Source organism: Cucurbita moschata, unplaced genomic scaffold (assembly GCF_002738365.1).
Source record: "Cucurbita moschata cultivar Rifu unplaced genomic scaffold, Cmos_1.0 Cmo_Scf00045, whole genome shotgun sequence".
Classification (NCBI taxonomy): domain Eukaryota; kingdom Viridiplantae; phylum Streptophyta; class Magnoliopsida; order Cucurbitales; family Cucurbitaceae; genus Cucurbita; species Cucurbita moschata.
Window position 1 is genome coordinate 1,219,398 of NW_019268561.1, and position 19,313 is coordinate 1,238,710.

Here is a 19,313-nt window from a genome sequence, read left to right on the forward strand (position 1 = left end):
GTTAACCACAAGGCTGGAGGTTCCAACCCTTCCTTCTAGTGAGCATTCACCTCCTTTATGGAGCATCAACGTTGGTCCTTTTTCAATAATTTTATCAAGACTTTTTTGTTTGTTTTTTTTATATGCTCAAAATTCACTATCCTTTAGGGCCGAGCGTCCTCGTTAGCACACGATGTCTAGCTTCAATATCCATTTGTATCGGTCGAAGCCCACCACTAACAAATATGCACTCGTTTTCAAAATCAAAACTTTTCTAAATGACGTGACCTTAGAGTGTTTTATTACCTTTCTAGGTGGCCTTTGATTATCATAATTCATGAATAATTCCTCAAAGAATCAATTCTTAATTATTAACTTTTTATCTTCTCTTACTAAGATTTAGGAGAATGGGACACTGGGGTATCCGGTGTGACCATTAAAATTATTGTTATTTCAGTACATAGAATAACAATGAAAGTCATTCCATTGTCTGAGACTGGAAGGTCCCACATCAGTTGAGGAAGAGAACGAAACACCCTTTACAAGAGTATGAAAACCTCTCTTCATTTTAAAAACCTTGAGGGAACACCCAAAAGAGGACACTATCTGCTAGTACTGGGCTTGAGCCGTTACAAAGACTCTGTCTCTATCGAGCCTCTCGGAGTGCTTGGTATGCTAGGGGTTGTATTCCTCAGAAGGCTCCAGACGAATCAATCAAATGTGCCAGTCGTATGACCATAACTAAGCCGGCTCGATCTTTTTCTTATTATGGTCAATTTAGTTTCGGTTGGGCAATATCGATCATCCACGAGACACGACAACAGTTTTGCTACTTTTGATAGACAAAAACAACAAGAATCACAAGACCCAAATCCATACATTTAGTGAAAGGCATCCAAAGAAGATGACATTAAATCATAGTTTTATAGCCACACATTAGAAGAAGAACACATTCGATCCCCTTTTGAAAATGTTGAAATCCCTGTAATGGGCAGCTTTGCTTTTCAAATTCTCTTCGTTGGATTTGGGCTAAAGATTGTTATTCGACAGGGACGGAAGAGGACTACGATGGCCAAGTACTTACATGTCCTTCTACAACCACTTCTCCAAAAGCCCTATAAATTGGGATTTTCCCGGAAAATTACTTCTCACAACCTGTTTGCCTCATTTTCCCGGAAAATTTCTTCTTCCAAACCTGCTTGCCTCAGATTGTATGGCAAGGACTTCTGTGCAGGCCAATGCATTGCTTTTTAGGTAATAATCATCCTTTTGTTTCTTTCTTTTGTTCTTTTAACGGGGTCGGAGTCATGCACGAACCTGCCCTCGAAATGACGAGGGAGAAAGGAGACGTTTCTCCCCGTTATCTAAACCGGTCGAGAGATAGTAATTACATTCCTTGTTCCGTCATGCCCTAGTCTTTGCCTCACTTCACTTTTATATCAAAATATAAGTATATTATTGTAACAGTCCAAATCCACCCCTAATAATTATTGTCCGATTTAACCTGTTACGTATTATCGTCAGTCTTATGGTTTTAAAATGCGTATACTAGGGAGAGGTTTTTACACTCTTATAAGAGTGTGAGATCTCATCATCCACCCCCTTCGAGTCCCAGCGTCCTTGCTAGTATGCACAACTAGTAGATATTGTCTACTTTGGCCCGTTACGTATCGTCGTCGGCCTCACGATTTTAAAACGTGTCTACTAGAAGAGGTTTCCACACTCTTATAAGAGTGTTTCGTTCCCTACTCCAACTGGTGTGAGATCTCACAATCCACCCCCTTGGAGTCTCAGCGTCCTCGCCGGCACACTGCTCGATGTCTGACACCCACTGTTAGCCGATATTGTCCGATTTGACCCGTTACGTATTGTCGTCTACCTCATGATTTTAAAATACATATACTAGGGAGAGTTTTTCACACTCTAATAAGAGTGTTTCATTTCCTACTCCAACCAGTGTGAGATCTCACAATCCACTCCCCTTGGAGTCCCAGCGTCCTTGCTAGCACACTGCTTGGTGTCTTGCACCCACGGCTAGCAAATATTGTCTCCTTTGACCCGTTATGTATCATCGTTAGCTTCACGATTTTAAAACGCGTTTACTAGGGAGAAGTTTCTACACTCTTAAACTCCAATCCATGTGAGGTCTCACAATCCACCCCCCTTGAAGACCCAGCGACCTTGTGGCACACCGTTTGGTGTCTAACCCTCGCCTCTAGCAGATATTGTCCGTTTTAGTCCGTTACATATCGCCGTCAGCCTTACGATTTTAAAACGCGTCTACTAGGAATAAGTTTCCACACTCTTTTAAGAGTGTTTCATTCCCCACTCCAACCTGTGTGAAATCTCACAATCCACCTCTTTAGGGTCCTAACGTCCTCGTTGGCACACTACACAACGTCTGACACTCATCTCTAGCATATATTATCCCCTTTGACCCGTTACATATCGCCGTCAGCCTCACGATTTTAAAATAATGATCTCTTTTTGCAGGAATGTGAAGCAATTGAGGCGCCAATTCAGCAGCCTTGCAAATAGCTCACATAACAAAGAGGAGACAGAAACAGAGCCATTGTCCTATAACTCATCAACGTGGGTGCCCCATCCCCGGACTGGAATATACTTCCCTCAGGGCCATGAGTGGGTCATGAAGGATGTCCCTGAAAATGCAGCTTCCTTCTCTCCCGTTTTCTGGTTCCGGGATTTCGATGGCGTCGACGACCTAAACCCCGACGCTCATCCCTCTCCCGGACCTCGACTTGCTGCTGTTTTAGGTGCCGGGCAGGATTGATCTTGGGGGAAGATGGCTATCAACTTCAGAGTTAGCATAGGAGTTTAAAGTTGGAGTATGGATGGCCAATGACCAAATTGGCCTAGGAATAATGTAAAGTATGATGGTGTAATGATCACTTGCATCTGGGAAGATGGTAAATATTGCATAATAAAGTGAATAAATTTTATTAAATTTATCGTAATGTATCAACTTAAATGTGATACCCGAATAACATAGAGGTACGTAAATGAACCAGAACTACATTTGGTTGAGACGATCCATTGCCTTCACCGTCAAAGACCATAAAACTTGCCTTCACTGACCCCAATATTAGAGTCGCTTACTAAGGTTCCTCTTACACCTTGTATGCGCATCAAAGACCACCTTGTGTTCCTCTTACACCTAGTATGTGTGTTCCTCTTACACCCAGTATGCGCATCAAAGACGACCATGGAACTTGCCTATGATAGTTGCATTTATTTTCTTAGATCTTAGGTTAGTACAGGGCATGGTTCTTTTAATATCCTTGGTTAGTGATAAGTCAGTTGACTATGACAATGTGAGATCCCATGTTGATTGGAGAGGAGAACGAAACATTTCTAATAAGTGTGTGGAAACCTCTCCTTAACAGACGCGACGATACATAACGAGCTAAAGTGAAATCCCATGTTGATTGGAGAGGAGGACGAAGCATTCCTTATAAGGGTAGAGAAACCTCTCCTTAACAGACACATTTTTAAATCGTGAGGCTGACGGCAATACGTAACGAACTAAAGTGAACAATATTTACTAGCAGTGTGTTTGGACTGTTACAAATTGTAACAAAGTGAGTCAACGGGCAATGTGCCAGCGAGAGGATGCTTGCCCCCCAAATAGGGTGGTTTGTGAATCTCATATCGTTTGAGAAGGGAAACGAAACCTTTCTTATAAGATGTGGTTATATATGAATAGTTATAACTTTTTTAAACCTTTTTGTTATAAAGGTAAAAAATGTTAATGCTATTTTTAAAGTTTTATAGACATTTTTTTAAACATAATACTAACGCTAAGAATATTTTTTAACCTTTTATGGTAACTTTTTAAACGGTTAAATACACTACAAAAGTATTTTTAAAATTTACAATATTTAATGTTTTTTTATTTTTTTATTTTTTTAAATAACATTTTATGGATATTTTTGAGACTTTAGGATATTTTTTTATAATTAATTTACGTTTTTATTTTTTATTTTTTTATTTTTTTAATTCTCCCGAATTATTTAATCATAAATAAAAGATAAAGATAAGAATCTAGTAACCTGTTGAGTTCCGATCCAAGCTCGAGTTTTCCGTTCTCTTCGTCTTCATTCAATCTGTCTCGTAGCGTAAGCAACCAAGCAATCCCCCGCCATTTCCTGCAACTTCCAGCGATATTTCTCTGTAATTTCCCCTCTTTTGCTTCCCAGTTTAAATCCCTCTTAAGTTTCCGCTTCCTTTTCCTTCCCTTTGTTGTGAAACCGCCTTCAATTTCAGATATTTCGTCAAATTTGAGGGGAAGAACAAGCATTCGAGCAGCTGAGTCTGTGTATGACGAGCGCTTCGGAGCTGTTTCATAGTCGGAGGTATAGGTTGGGTCGCACAGACGCGGATTTAGGGCTTGATTCTGAGCCTCCCGATCGGCATCTTCAGTATCAACGCCGCCATCATGGTCATAATGGCAATCACCGCCGCGTTTTGAACGCATGTGGTGCTTTCCGCCGGTCCTCGCTGCAAGAACGCCGTCAATCTCCCCGGTTTTTGGATCCTGTAAGAACAAACAAATTTGACGAACTTCTCTGTTTGTGTTAACTTTATCGCGTGCGGATTTTTCTGTGTTGTTCTTACTTTGGAAATGATTTTGACTTCGAGAAATTTATATTAATTGGCTGCTAATTGTTGGAGTTGGAAGAACTGTTCAAATTTTATTTTGATTGAATTATGTGTTTGTTTCTGACCTAACAGTGTTTCTAAACTGTATAGCCAGTTAGGAGGAATATGTTGAAAAGAGCAGCTATGCCCTAATTCATCAACTTAAGTCCTTGGTCTGAGAGTACTGTTCTTTTCACCTAACCATTGACTTCTGGATTTTGGATTGATCTAACAAGAAATCTTGTCCACCCTGCTGTTAATTCAGTGATTATTTTCATTCTTCAATGCTAATTCTGTTTTCATATTGCTGTGAAATCCTTAGAACCAAAAGAAATTGAATGGAAGAACTAGGTTTTGAAAGTGATGACGACTAAACTTTCCAAAATTTATTAGCTTCTAATGCTACTTGGCTATGAAGTTTTGATTTAATTGTGGTTTTCCTGGGTTGTTATCTTGGACTGAATGTTGAATTCAATTAGTTTGGAGGTATTGACACTCCATATCTTCTTGTAGCTTGCTGTCGATCGATCGCCTGCTCAATCTGAATCGGGTATAAGCGTTGGTTCTAGAAATAATATCAGTGCAAATATTCAGAATAGCTTGAGGCCTGGGTTAAATGGGGATTCCAGATTGCCAGGCTCTGTTTTACTTGCAAGAGAACGGCTTTTCGAGAGATTGAGAGGCGCCTCTTCACCAACGATCAGGTTAGTTGCTATTCTATCATCATGTGCTTGTTTAGACTGCTATACATAAAAGTTGGGGAATTCAATTGGAATTGTAGTAGATATTGTTCTCTTTGAGCATTCCCTTTCGGGCTTCCCTTCAAGGTTTTTAAAACGTATCTGCTAGGAATAGATTTCCACACCCTTATAAAGGACTGCTTCGTTCTCGTTCCCAACCGATGTGGGATCTCACAGGAATAGTCCCTCCTAGAGACATAATCTTTATACCTATTGACGCATCATGAGTTTGCCTGTGGCATCTTTCTAGATTTCGTATGATCATGACCGCTATGAATCTTCTTGTATCATTTTCTTTGTTCATAGGGATTTGCCTGCATTATATACTCAGAAAATAGGATCCAATTCCTATAAACTCGTACAATTTCTACTCTCTACGAACTGTCGAGCTATCCCGTTTCATCTTATTCTCCTAGATTTATATATGGATATGGTTTATTCATCTATGTGTTGAAAAACTGGAATGGATCCCTGCTCTGTCATAACTGAAGTGGTTTATTTATCAGAAATGGTCTTGTTGAAGCATTGGATTGGAGTCCAGAAATTTCAGCAAGTCGATCGCAGATGATATCCCTCGAGGATGCTGACAGGTTGCGGTTGGTTCCTGCAGTCAGCAAGAGGCCCCCTGGTCTCTCACAGGAGGCAATCAACTGCTTACAACTGGAGCGTTTTATCGACATAGAGCAGCATATCATTGACGATGACTTGACGATGATAAGAACATCAAACGATTGTAGCATATGTCTAGACAGTTTCATAGATGGAGACAAGCTCATTCATTTGCCCTGTAAGCACAAATTTCACCATGCTTGCTTGGAACAATGGATTCGAACTTGTGGCGAATGTCCATATTGTCGACAACGTATCGTTGTTAACTAATCTTTTCTAACACGTTTTGCAACTCGGGATTTCGTGTATGTACAAAGGTTAAGACAGTTGACCAACAAGCATGGGAAGTTGTGGTATTAATCCCTCTAAGTTTTGAGTTGAGACCAAATTGTGTGGGAATTTTATGAAAGATGTGTGTGGGATACTATATGTTGAGAAAATGATGGTTTTTTTTTGTACAAAATGAAAAAGCAGTCGCGTATGTACTCAAGTTAAAAACTACCACTGCCATTCAATTTGAATTTTTTTTAAGCTCTAATGTCATTATTTTCCGTATTTGAAGTAACATATAAAATAAACAATTAAAAAGGTACCAACTCCGTCGTTGTAAGTTATATGTTGTTTCGCGTTTGCTCTGTGTCACAATCGCACTATTGCAGCAGTGGGACAGTGATTGTGTGACACTTGTTCAAATTCAGTGAACAAGTCAGCCATAAGAAATTTGAACGTCATGGACAATGTTGACGTTTTCTCGGGTCTCGAATCACGTTTGCGAGAATTGTTTTTGAAAACGTGAGCGAGGATAGATTCTTGAAAGAGAGTTTGGTTCTCGACCCCTCTGTGGCTATTGAGCTTCTACGCATCCCCACGCCTCCTTGTAGATTCTCATTTCATCCTTGGCCTAGCAGTTTACGGACTTTGGTAGCTAACTTAGCCTACGCAGCGGTAATTGATATTAAATGAAGAACTCTGTCTATCAAGTGGGGACAACATGGTCGGTGTTAGCTTGCTCGTTATCCATTGGAGGTTAGTTGATGAACCTGTCTCATAGGCCATGTAATCACCCGAGGTTAGGGGGAGCAACCCCCTATACGTGCCAGTGCCATTGACTACCCACATGATCAATGCCCCCCTATGACAATCCATCGTGCAGGGTAATCTGAACTATCAAGTCACACATCCCTAACCAACTTCACGCCTAACTCAACGGTACCCTATCAGAGTGAAAAGGGAAGTGGAAACTCTACAGACACTGTACCAGCTATTATTGGCCTATGCGGCTACCTTTGTTTACCAGGGTTGTCGTGGTGGTCTTCTAGATCCCTAAGGCGGTTTGGTGGCCTTGACATGGATTCATGGCTCCAAGTTTCACGATTTCGACTCTTCGAGTCTGGTTCAATCGGGAGCACTAAGGCTATATCTTTTGATTGTCTTTCACGATTCTAATACGCTCGGACTACCAGAGGAAGTTAGTATCAAAATTGGAACAGAAAACTGACAAAAAAAAAAAAAGTTTCGAACGAGCCAAGAAAAGAACTCCCACACACCCCTAGGTGCCCTCACGACACTTTAGGAGCATTCTCCACTCGTAGGAGCTCATGTGTGGGCAGTTTAGTCAGCTTGGTCAGCTACCGATTTTGAGCCCTAGCAAGCGTGGTTTACCTACAAATATTTTGGGAGTGACACATAGCATGCTCGGAGTGCTTGAGAATCGGGTCGATTCAGTCAAAAGGTTGGTGCGCGGATCTTAGGTCAAATACTAATCGAGTCAGGCTAACTTGCAACACGCTTCATCGCCTGTAGTCAAACATACTTCTCCATTCCATGTCTGATGTATCGCAATCACTTGGTCGAATGCACTCTACCGCTTCTTCCCTACACAACCGTCTTCTAGGATGCGTGCATTTTTCTGATTTCAACCTAATTTCTTTGAGATTTCATAACTTCATGCATTGAACTCGGATTGAATTAATTCCTTCACCAAGGTCGTAGAATTTTCATTCGTTTACACAAAGATACTTTCTTAATTTTTTTTAGATATCAACACACTAAAATAATTGCACTCAAACTTAGGGTTTTGAACGTTCTTACCAATTCTTGGAACTCCTCAAAACGTTGATCACATCTAGGGCATGCCTATCGCGTGGCCTTTACAAAAAAGGAATATTTTTTGGGTAATAAAACCAACACCAATGAAAATTTACGAGAATATCAATTGTAAAAATAAGATTTAGTGATCCAAAAAACGTAGCTTAGTTCTTCGATTCGTGATGAATTTGAGAGAGTTTTGCTCAATTGCTTTGGGGCGGATGATTAGAAATGAAATCATGGCTTCAATATAGAAGAACCCGCGTCAAGAATTAGGTAATTTTCGATTTCTTAAAGTTTTATTTCTCTACTCTTTGGCCAAATAAATTGTTTCTCTCCGTCGAATTCATGAACAATTGCTCGTCTTGCCAACGTGCACTGCCTAATCTAATCGTGGTTCATTATCGCTGCTCGAGAAGAAAACAAAATATATATATCCTTTTTGTACGACGGTTGGGGTTTGTATGTGTACTATGAGCTGTTAGAAGAATTACAAGTTCAAAACGATTGCAATATAAAGAGAGTAGCTAGACTATTCAACCGAAGAATACTAAATGATGAGATAAGCTTAAATGAAGTAGATTACTTGAACTCAAGCTCGTATGAGCTAGCTCGTATGACCCTGAGCTCAATGATTAAAATAAAGCTTAGACGAGTTAGCTTATTCGAGTAAGAAACGAGACCCTTATATTTAAGATAAGCACAAGTTGAGTTGACAAAATTAGAGATCTAACTGGAACGATGCATATGGGTTTAGCTGAACTGTCTGAGTCTTTGCCATAATAGGAACAATGATCTATATCCTATGAAATTGAGATTTTAAATATATATCTATAAAAAGGCTAAGACACATAGCGTATAGAGTTTGAGTATGAAATGAAGTACCGAGTATATTTTTATGCTCTTTCAGCATAGCGGAGCTACTTATCGAGGGAGAAAGAATGTGGCCTGCAGAAAGAGAAGAAATTGGACGTCGGTGTAGTGTCTGACACACCATCCCCGATGCTTAAATTAGCTAAGAAAATTTTGAGTATAGCAAGGATTTTAAGAGTGAAGCAGAGCTAATTACCGTCTCTAGATCAAAGATAAGTATTTATATGAGAGCCCTTTACTGTTTATTTTCTCCCTCTCGTAAATTAAAGATGAACCATACCAGATTCAACACGGGTTCCACAAGTTCAGGTCATGTTTCATTGTGATGGTCGACGTCACCCCTTGTCGAGGGTGAGGGAGTGAAATTGAGCTTTGGCTAAATTTCTTCTCCTCTTCTTTGCTCAGTGGTTCGATCTTTTTATTCTAGCTCGAATTTGTCGTGCATTAAACTTTTTTCTATTAATTTCATTCCTAATTTCTCGTCAATTTACCCATATGGTAATTTTTCAAAAGTCTATTTGAATTACTTTTCAACTAGAAACACTGTGCTAGGCAAGATCTCGAATCCAGATTTAGAATCTTGTGGTCCCCACATTTCATTACAGCTCTTAAAAGCAAGAAGTAACATGATCAGGTGGTAATTGAATATGGGGACCACCAAGTATAAAACGGGACCATGAAATATTACCAGAAGCAGGTATTAAACAAATAAAAAATTAAAATATATATTTTAAAATTGGATGGAAATTAAGATGAAAATTGGAAAATTAAATGTTATAATAATATGATGTTATGAATTACTAGATTTGGTAAGTTTTAAACAAATATGAATTACTTGTGGGATAAGTTATGTTTTAAATTAACCTAAAATAAAACAGTTTTATATTCGAATTAAAATCCAAATTATTTCCATAATAATCATTGATGATTGGATACACAATCACAACTTGGGTACTAAGTTTCTCTAAGGAAGACCAAGTCAAATTATTATTATTATTAATTTTTTTTTTTAATGAAGATTTGGTCATTGCTGCCCATAATGGAAAAAATATTCTTTTTTTTTTTAATAAAATTATAATTACTTTCCAAAAAGCTCATGATTTTTCCTGAATTAAATTCGAAAAATATAATAATAAATGCAATTGGGATTTTAATTTTAGAAGACGACCAATTCAATTTTCTCCCTCAATAAATAAATAAATAAATATATATATATATATATATATATATAAACCAAGTCTTAAAAAAATTGTTTTTTTGTTGTTTTTTTTTTAATTTTTTACTTTTAAGAGTTTTCTATTTTTAAATATAATTTTTTTTTGTTTTTTAATTGAAATTTGAAGGGTATGGTAAAAACATGTTTTTTTTTTAAGATTAAAAAAATTATATACCAATGTTAAGGGTAAAATAGATAAAAATAAAAAAACTTTTTTTTTAAAAGTCTATTTAGTATAATTATGGAAAAAAAAAGGAGTAAAGAAATAGAGACTAAAGTGAAAAATATAGGAAAGAGGAAAGTTGTGAATGTCACAAAAGGCAGTTTAGAATTGACTCGTAAAACTGTGAAAATTGAACTTATTGAGTTACAAGACTGACAGTAAATTTAGAAAATAGAGTCCACAAAAAGGCAGTTAGAATGGTAAATAAGTCTGGGAGTCTACAACAGTCAAAATTGGCTCACAGTAAATTTAGAAAATCGAGTCTACAAAAAGGCAGTTAGAGTTGACGTAAAAAAGTTTGGGAGTCTACAAGCGTGAAAATTGACTCACAGTAAATTTAGAAAATCAGACAGTTAGAATTGAACTTATTGAGTAAAAAGATAAAAATCGAGTACAGTTAAAATTGCGTTATTAAGTTTGGGAGTTTACAAAAATTGAACTTATTGAGTTAAAAAGACCGACAGTAAATTAAGAAAATCGAGTCCACACAAAAAGTTGTTTTAAAAATTTGGGAGTCTATAACGAACGATCGAGAGTAAAAATTGAAGTTATTAATTGAGGAGACGGATAGAAAATGGAGTCGGAGCAACTCCAAACACTATTTTAGAAATTCAAACACGATTTTATAGATCAAAACTTGTAATTTAGGATTGAAACCAAAAGGGAAAGGTTTGAAAAGGAAATTTTTTATAGAAATTTATGGATGGAAATTGCAAGAGGGGGGATGAAAAGTCAACAGACGGCATTAAAATGGAGGATGAATGGTAAGAGAAAAACAAAATTGGACACTTAAATTACGCGTTAGTGAATCAAAAATGGTTGCAATTTCAGTTTTCATTGATCCTTTCCTTCAAATCACGCGGTTCTTCCTCCTTTTCTTCTACTTTCCCTCTGCCCTTCAACCCAATTTCGCCTCTTCTCCCAAAACTTTCGTACTCTAAACCTAATTTATTTCAACAATAGGGTTTGATTGTGTGTTCATTCGGAGCCCATGATGCTAAGATCGTGCTATCGGCCGCTTGAGCGGTGTTTTGGGCGATGGGCCGGCGATGGGCTGCTCTGGCACTCGGATTTGAAGCCTCATGCCTCTGGTGATTACTCGATCGCTGTTGTTCAGGCTAACTCTTGTCTTGAAGATCAGAGTCAGGTTTTCACGTCCCCTTCTGCTACTTATGTTGGTGTTTATGATGGCCATGGCGGCCCTGAGGCTTCTCGCTTCGTTAATAAGCATCTTGTTCCTTATATGCACAGTGAGTCTCTGTTCGAACGCGTTTTGTGCTTTGAATTCTGGAAATTTTGTGGGATTTGCTAGTTTTTAGGTCTTGTTTTGATTTGATGGGAGTATCTCTGGTTTTCTGAACTTGTTTTGAATATGAACTGAATCAAATGGTTGGATGAATTGGAAATTGTTCATATGAATTTAGGTTTTGAGTTTATGTTGCAGAGTTTGCTTTAGAACAAGGTGGGCTATCAGAGGATGTTATTAAGAAAGCATTCAATGCTACTGAAGAGGAGTTTTTGCGTTTGGTGAAGACGGCTTTGCCTGCTAAGCCACAAATTGCATCTGTTGGATCATGTTGTCTTGTTGGTGCAATTTCTAATAAGAAGTTATACATTGCGAATCTTGGTGATTCGAGAGCTGTTCTTGGCCGTAGAGTTTCTGAGAATCAAAGAACACCCGTCGTTGCAGAACGGTTGTCGACCGATCACAACGTCGGTGTCGATGAAATTAGGGAAGAGGTTGTTGCACTTCATCCCGACGACGCTCATATCGTTGTCTATACTCGTGGAGTTTGGAGGATAAAGGGCATAATTCAGGTCCATTTTGCTCATGAATTTCTTCTTGTTCTTGTTCAACTCGAATCATTAGAATTCTTTAGTTATGGTTTTAGTGGATGTGATTACTGGTAGCTCTCTAGTGTCACAATTGCACTAAGCAACACGTGTTAGACAAGCATGACCATGACACTTATCCGTTTGACTATAGGTTTCAAGATCAATCGGTGATGTCTATTTAAAGAAACCCGAGTTCAACCGGGATCCAATATTCCAACAATTTGGGAATCCTGTTCCATTGAAGCGACCGGTAATGACAGCCGAGCCATCGATACTAACACGCGAGCTCAAACCACAAGACTTATTCCTGATCTTTGCATCAGATGGCCTCTGGGAACAACTGACTGATGAGGCTGCTGTGGAGATAGTTGTGAAGAACCCAAGAGCTGTAAGTTGCAGAGTTCTTCCTTCCCATTCATGTCATTTACAAAGCTTTCTAAACATTACACTTTCTTTTAACTGATTCAGGGAATTGCAAAGAGATTAGTGAATGCTGCCCTACACGAGGCGGCGAGGAAGCGGGAGATGAGGTATGCCGAGATAAAGAAGCTCGAAAAGGGTATTCGACGTCATTTCCATGATGACATCACGGTCATCGTCATGTATCTCGACCATAACAAAGGCTCACGTACGAGCCGAGCAAAGAACATCGTTACCGGGTACACTAACGCACCTGTCGATGTTTTCTCCCTTAATTCAAACTATGAGGGTGAGGAAAAACTTCACACAATGTTGTGAAAAATATGAATTTATTGATACACACAGAAATAGGAGGCAATGGTAGGTAGGGGATAGAGAGAGTTGTTGTAGATAGATAAATTTATATCACTAATTGCTGCTGCTAATATAAACCAACTTCCTTTGATTTTTTTATACTCAAATATAACCACTTGTTTTTCTTGGTTTTTTATTGACTTTTTCCCCCGTTGACTTGTATGAAGTTGTGGAATTCAACAATGGCAGCCACTTTTGTTTATTGGTTTTCTATAATCGTTGGGAGTATTTCTAATTTCTATCCGTCGTCTCGTACTAGAGAAAAGTCCTCTCAATGCTCTAATGCGTATGTTGGATAAAGACTGAATTGTCTTGCGATGTTTTGAACCTAGCTCACGTACCATTTTAATGGGTGCATTAGGGAAAGGTCCTTTCATGCTGTGACGCCCATATCGGATATGGACCGTAATGTTTCATGACGTTCTGAACCTAGCTCACGTACTGTTTTAATGGGCGTACTAGGGAAAGGTCCTCTCAATGCTTTAACGCCCGCATTGGATATGGACTAAATTGTCTCACGACGTTTTGAACCTGGCTCACGTACAGTTAGGTCCATAGTCAATGTGGCTCTAAGGCTCACTTGAATATGGACCTAACTGTCTCACGACGTTCTGAACCTAGCTCACACATACCGCTTCAATGGGTAAACAAACTAACTCTTAGAAACATACTTCAGTCCCAAGTGGCAAAGAGCTGACGTTGAGATGTCAAACCTTCCTGTTGATGTGAGCTCTTGGGGAATATCAACATGTTATCAACTTTTATCCATTGAGTGGTTTGGCCCACGAGACATTGTAGATTTGCAATGCATTCATGAGGTTGATCTTGGTCGATTTTTTAACGAATTGTCAAATTAATCTCATTTTTAAGAGTTTAAAAGTTAAAATTTTGAGGTTCGATAAAATCTCAAAATTTACAATTTAATCTAATCATATCTACGACCCAAGCTTGCATTGTTCATTGCTATGACCATTTCTTTTTTTTGCTTATATGCTTCAGCAACCTGCGTTTCTCTTCTTTCGTTATGTGTGGGTCGAGATTGCAAAGGTTTGAGACGAAACTATTTGCATCCTCCCAGTGATTTAGTTTACAAAACGAGTCTACTAGAGAGTTGTATGTGTTCGGATTAGGCTTACATCCATTCTTGATCGTATAGCTCACCACATCGATCGCCTCTACAAACATCGAGTCAGCAGCATAGCTTGCATTGAAGGTATTATACGTAATTACATCTGGGACAAGCCAGAAATCCTTCATTTCACCAAATATCCTCGACGCCTCTTTCATTTGACCATTCCGACAATAGGCGAAAATAACGGTATTAAACAAAATGATATCAGGCTTTATTCCTTTCCCAATAATTTCCCTCAAAATCTCCTCCGACTTGTCGAAGTTCTCCGAGCGACTGTACATGTACATTAGGCTATTATAAGTAGTCAAGCTCGGAGTATATCCGCTATCCTTCATGAAGTTTAAAATTTCGTTGGTTTTCAAAACCATCCTTCTCCTACCATAGATCGAAACCATGGCATTTAGAGTCCTTAAATCAGGCGAAAAACCGTGCTTCCTAAGTTCGAAGAAAGCACGCTCGGTCTCCATCAAAAGATCGCTTTTACTATAAACCAAAACCAATGTCTTCAAAAGCACAGCTTGAGGTTCAATAATGCTGGCATGGATTTCCTCAGCAAGTGCAGACATCCGCCGGATATCTTTGCCATTGGCATAAGCATGAAGTAAAGAACAATATGTTAACTCGTTAGGTTTACACCGACCGTTCTTCATTTCGGCGAGCACTATCTCCGACTGCTCCCAAAGGCCTCCCCGAGCCAAGGCTGCTAAAACAGTATTGTACATCGGCAGATCGGGAGCAAACGCAGCATCCAACATTCTTCGATAGATAGCCATGGCTTGGTCGAACAAACCACATCTACTATAAGCGCTTATTAGAGTGTTGAAAGTGTCCCTCTCAGCCACAAAACCTGCCCTTTTCATCTCTTTGAACACTCATCTTTGAACACTCATGAGACCTCACAATCTATCCTGTTTTGCCCAGACACTGTCAAAAGTGTGTTCCAAGTAACAATATTAGGCGCAAACTCGCATACCTTAATCTCCACGAAAACCTTCATCATCTCCACGAAATTCCCCCTCTTACCGTGCAGCTTAATCAACACATTGAATGCGCATATATTCGGTTGGCACCCTGCAACTCTCATCTCATCAAATACTCTCATCACACAATCGTCCTTTCCCGTCTTCTCGAAACCAGACAACAACGTCGTGTAAGTAAAAACATCAGGCTCAATCCCCTTCTCCATCATCTGTCTTTTTAGCTCCATAGCTTCATCTAACAAACCGTCCCGCGCATAAGCAGATATCAATGAATTATAACTCACAATACTTGGCGCAAAACGGCTCGATTCCATCTCCTTCAAAACCTCCATCGCTTCCTTAGGTCGTCGAGACTTCCCATACACATCCAACAACGCATTGTAAGTAACCTCATCGGGACTAACCCCAGCTGCTTTCATTTCTTCAAACACCTCTGCTGCTTCTTTATACAATGACCCTCTGCAGCAACTGCTAATAAGCGTATTATATGTACACAAATCTGGGGCAACCCAGGAACTCTTCATGCTATCAACAATGGCAGCAATTTTACTCCAAGGCATACCCATTTTCCCATAGGCATTCAAGATGATATTATAAGAATTGAAGTTGGTGTATAACCTTCTTGTCCTAGCTTGTTAAACATCACAGCCTCTCTATATCTACCATTGCTAGCATAAGCAGTTATCAAAGAAGTATAAGCATAAATGTCAATAATTACTCCATTGTTTCGAAGCTCATGAAGCAAAGAAGCTGCAAAAGAAGCCCGACCCTGTTTACCAAGAACACTAATAATCACAGTAATGACAGAGCTATTCAAAATCGATGCAAAATCCTTCCGAGTACCACAAAATTCAAAAACACGCAAGGCTACTTCATTCTTATTGCGAAACACTAAGCCCTTGATTATCCCCAAAATATCGAATGAAGCAGATTCAGGGGTGAAATTAAGCTCTACGGGACTGGTTTCAAACAATTGAAGCAAAATTTCGTTAAAAGAGGAGGAATCTAATTCTGGGTTGAGTAAAGAATCGAGAATTTGTTTACCCTTTGTAGAGAGACGGTGGTGCGACCATGGCTTCCCGCGGGATCGGCCTTTTCGGGTGTGGGTTCTGGAAATGGATTTGGGGTTATGGGTTTGAGGGGAAGAGGGGTCTTGGTGGGGATGAAGGATGCCTTGGAGAAGAGGGGCTATGGGTGATGATGGGGAAGAGAGCGGCTGCGGCTGAGGAAAGGATAGTGTCGGCTGCGGGGGATGGTCGTGGAAGACGGGGAAGAGGGGTTTGGAGGGCGGTGGACTGGGGAGGAGGAGGGGAAGAACAACCTTATCTGCCATTTTTAGCCACTGCAGAGTTTGGCGGGGTTTAGAATTTTGCAGTGGGGGTTTATGTGAAGTTTTGATCTCCCCAGATTTTGAAGATGAAATTATTTGTATTCTTCTTTTTTTCCTTTTTCAATGAAGTTAGATTTTTTTCGATGGGTTGACCTTAATCGATGTTAAAATACTCTTGAACTTTCAAGGGTATTTATGAAACGATACTAACGATTTCCATCCAAAACTAACAGTGAAGGTATTTTCGAGACCTAAAAGTTTAAGGGTAGAGAAACTAAAAGTTACAGTGTCATCATACCTCCAATGGTTTAGAATAGGTAGCCACAACAATGTGTTGATCGATCACATCGGGCGAAGCTAAGTGCAAACCCAAGTGCAAAATGGTAAGCATGTAGTATTAAAAAGTGAAAGATTTCCCAAACTAATGAGCAACAAAGATTTGAATATAATAATCCCTACACAAATCTCCAACCAAAGTTCTTACAAAAGCTTTCCTCTGTATCCACTACTACAAACAAAAGGGCTCTGAACGCCAGGATTCAGTGAGGAATAATACCTAAAAGCATCCGCATCAACCGGATTTGGAGACTTCCACAACAAAACAACACACACAAAGTTCATCTTCATGGACTCAACTGAATGTCCCCAGATCCCTATTTTCCGTACTTCCAATCATTTTAGAAAGTGGGGACTTATCAATCCTGCAATCTCCAGAAACCCAACTTCATCTTTCCCTCCGAATATGTTCTTCAGCTTCTCGTCGCAGATTATGACTTTTTTGTCGCTCGGTTTCTAAAACAAAGATGAACACAATAAAAAACAAAACAAATATTGAAAAGAATGAAGAATAGAATCAGAAACAAAACAAAACAAATCGACTCGACTTTCGGTTTCTGTGCTTTGAACCCCTAATTTCTGAGAAGGCCACTATCATACAAATTTTCTGTTTCTTTGTGAAGTATTAGGCAGCATTTAATGTAAGAGAACTCAAGGAACTAAAGTATATATCGCCAACATGCACAAAAAAATGATGACCGTGACTCAATTTAGGGTTTCCAAACTAGGGTTCCCGTTTTAGGTTCTTTCTTTTCGAAATCCAGGTCCCGTTGTTTCCTAGGGGAACATTGAGATATTGGAAGGAGAAAGCAACTTTTCAGAACCGCCCTAGAACGCGAGCAAAAACCCGCCGATGAGCGAATACCATTATCTGGTGACTAAACGAAAATATAAAAGTTTCCATAATCCATAATCCTTAGCCAACTAAAGTTACAAAAGCCAGGGCTGAAAAGCACGCTGAGGAAACCCCAACAACTGCTTCAAGAGGAATAATTATAACATTATGAAGTTAGAGAAAACGGAATCTATGTGAAGAACTCAAGTAGGGATAGAAATGTGGGAAGGAATAAAGAATTAGAATTGGTTGACAGAGTTGGGGAGAGTTTATGAAGAGTCAATAAGAAGAAATGCCTAACGAGGAGAGAGCTCAATGAATGGTGGAGGCTGGTAGAAGAATCTGTGCAGACATTATGGAATGAGTCTATGGTAAATGCACAAAGAGAAGGTATTTATGTTCAAGAAATATTGCACTAAAATGGGTGGATTCAACTTCAGAGATGAATGAAAACCAGAGAATGAACAGAAATTTTGCTAAATCTGTTCTTAGTCTTTGAAAACAAATGCACAAATCAGAAAAAAGTTAACCATGAAACTCCGAAGCAGCAAAATCATCTTGAAACCCCTCATAAAAGAAGAACTCTCAACAACAAGGATATCAAATCTTATAGAATTACTACCCAAATACCAAAACATCTTCAAAACAATGCACTAATAGTGGTAGAAATTCATCCAATGGTCATTATAGCGCAGCCCAACAAGAACACTATGAAAATTTAAAAGACAACAAGACATTTTCATATGCTAATACATCACAACTCGGAACAAAACTCCCCTAATCTATCGTCAAATGAAGAATTAAGAGTCGTAGAAATTAATCTAATGATTATCGAAGCAAATTTTAAACAGAACACAGTAAGAAAACTCTAAACAAACCATCCAAGGTCTTGTTCGGAAATGAGGGCTTCAGACATCATTTCAGAACAAGACTCTTTCGTCACGCAAGCCGATACATCATACAATATCCTCAGAACAGAGCAAAAACCCCTAAAAGTGGTCACCGAAAAACCTATTCTCTAATTAACTAGTATCACTGAAAGACGAAGACGAGGTGAAAGGAAAACAAACATGGAAATAAAGAGACAAGGAAAAATGAAAAACAACAGAGGAAGAGAAATTCTACCTGAAGATTATGCTCTTTAATGTGAGCCCAAATGACCTTAAGGGCTTGGGTACGGGAAATCTCGGGAACACCGACAAGCGCCTGCATCTCCGGAGAAATCCGCTTGGGCTTCATGATACCTCGGGGCTGGCGTTGGGAGGCAGTGGCCTGGTTGGAGGTAGAAGCGAAGGTAACGGTGCGGGCGAAGTGCAAATTAGACGGAGGGAATTGATAGGGATGCTTGACGGAGGAGGGGGTGGCGGAGGCTCTGACTGTGAGGAGCGACAGTTCGCCGGAGATGAAGGTGGAGACGAAAGCCATGGCCGGAACTGACGACTGGAAGTGTTGGGTGTGCCTGTGCGCTCGGTAAACTGGATAGAGCGAAGGTGAAGTGGTGAGACCGAGAAGCTCGAAATTCTGAACGCGCCTTAATCCAGTCAAGTTATCTGGAATTACAACAATGCCATTATCGGGCTTTGGGCCTAATCTGAGTTTCTGGGCCCTGTTAGGCCCGATTCAGGTCGAGTACGAATGTTGGGCCCGATTTAATAAGGATTACCCATCCCACCAACCCCTAATTCGTGGTGTTGCGATCGTAA

General features: G+C 39.4%; 4 protein-coding genes and 1 pseudogene across 4 annotated transcripts; 3 read left to right on the forward strand and 2 right to left on the reverse strand.

The window, feature by feature from the left end:
- Window positions 1-1,048: 1,048 nt before the first annotated feature.
- Window positions 1,049-2,944, forward strand: LOC111434665. Its single transcript, XM_023072133.1, has 2 exons — window positions 1,049-1,233; window positions 2,473-2,944. The coding sequence occupies exons 1-2, from the start codon at window positions 1,064-1,066 to the stop codon at window positions 2,768-2,770; spliced, it is 468 nt and encodes a 155-aa protein (XP_022927901.1). The 5' UTR covers window positions 1,049-1,063; the 3' UTR covers window positions 2,771-2,944.
- Window positions 2,945-4,001: 1,057 nt separating this feature from the next.
- Window positions 4,002-6,475, forward strand: LOC111434663 (probable E3 ubiquitin-protein ligase RHY1A). Its single transcript, XM_023072132.1, has 3 exons — window positions 4,002-4,536; window positions 5,152-5,342; window positions 5,885-6,475. The coding sequence occupies exons 1-3, from the start codon at window positions 4,318-4,320 to the stop codon at window positions 6,255-6,257; spliced, it is 783 nt and encodes a 260-aa protein (XP_022927900.1). The 5' UTR covers window positions 4,002-4,317; the 3' UTR covers window positions 6,258-6,475.
- Window positions 6,476-11,159: 4,684 nt separating this feature from the next.
- On the forward strand, window positions 11,160-13,133 carry LOC111434697 (probable protein phosphatase 2C 63). The gene is made up of 4 exons (XM_023072176.1): window positions 11,160-11,637; window positions 11,832-12,205; window positions 12,375-12,611; window positions 12,692-13,133. The coding sequence occupies exons 1-4, from the start codon at window positions 11,379-11,381 to the stop codon at window positions 12,959-12,961; spliced, it is 1,140 nt and encodes a 379-aa protein (XP_022927944.1). The 5' UTR covers window positions 11,160-11,378; the 3' UTR covers window positions 12,962-13,133.
- Window positions 13,134-13,895: 762 nt separating this feature from the next.
- LOC111434624 lies at window positions 13,896-16,548 on the reverse strand (annotated as a pseudogene).
- A 265-nt stretch (window positions 16,549-16,813) lies between these two features.
- Window positions 16,814-19,130, reverse strand: LOC111434699. Its single transcript, XM_023072178.1, has 2 exons — window positions 18,736-19,130; window positions 16,814-17,231 (listed from the first exon to the last, which is right to left on the reverse strand). Exons 1-2 carry the CDS (start codon window positions 19,033-19,035, stop codon window positions 17,112-17,114), a joined length of 420 nt encoding a protein of 139 aa, XP_022927946.1. The 5' UTR covers window positions 19,036-19,130; the 3' UTR covers window positions 16,814-17,111.
- Window positions 19,131-19,313: the final 183 nt, after the last annotated feature.

Bases quoted from the DNA above. Each gene is read 5' to 3' on its own strand.
- LOC111434697 (XM_023072176.1), top strand. From the start codon at position 11,379: ATGATGCTAAGATCGTGCTATCGGCCGCTTGAGCGGTGTTTTGGGCGA. The intron at 11,638-11,831 runs GTGAGTCTCTGT...TTTATGTTGCAG, and splicing joins TCTTGTTCCTTATATGCACA to AGTTTGCTTTAGAACAAGGT. The intron at 12,206-12,374 runs GTCCATTTTGCT...GTTTGACTATAG, and splicing joins GGATAAAGGGCATAATTCAG to GTTTCAAGATCAATCGGTGA.
- LOC111434663 (XM_023072132.1), top strand. From the start codon at position 4,318: ATGACGAGCGCTTCGGAGCTGTTTCATAGTCGGAGGTATAGGTTGGGT. The intron at 4,537-5,151 runs GTAAGAACAAAC...ATCTTCTTGTAG, and splicing joins CTCCCCGGTTTTTGGATCCT to CTTGCTGTCGATCGATCGCC. The intron at 5,343-5,884 runs GTTAGTTGCTAT...TTTATTTATCAG, and splicing joins GCCTCTTCACCAACGATCAG to AAATGGTCTTGTTGAAGCAT.
- LOC111434665 (XM_023072133.1), top strand. From the start codon at position 1,064: ATGTCCTTCTACAACCACTTCTCCAAAAGCCCTATAAATTGGGATTTT. The intron at 1,234-2,472 runs GTAATAATCATC...CTCTTTTTGCAG, and splicing joins GCCAATGCATTGCTTTTTAG to GAATGTGAAGCAATTGAGGC.
- LOC111434699 (XM_023072178.1), bottom strand. From the start codon at position 19,035: ATGGCTTTCGTCTCCACCTTCATCTCCGGCGAACTGTCGCTCCTCACA. The intron at 17,232-18,735 runs GTAGAATTTCTC...TCTTTGTTTTAG, and splicing joins TTAAAGAGCATAATCTTCAG to AAACCGAGCGACAAAAAAGT.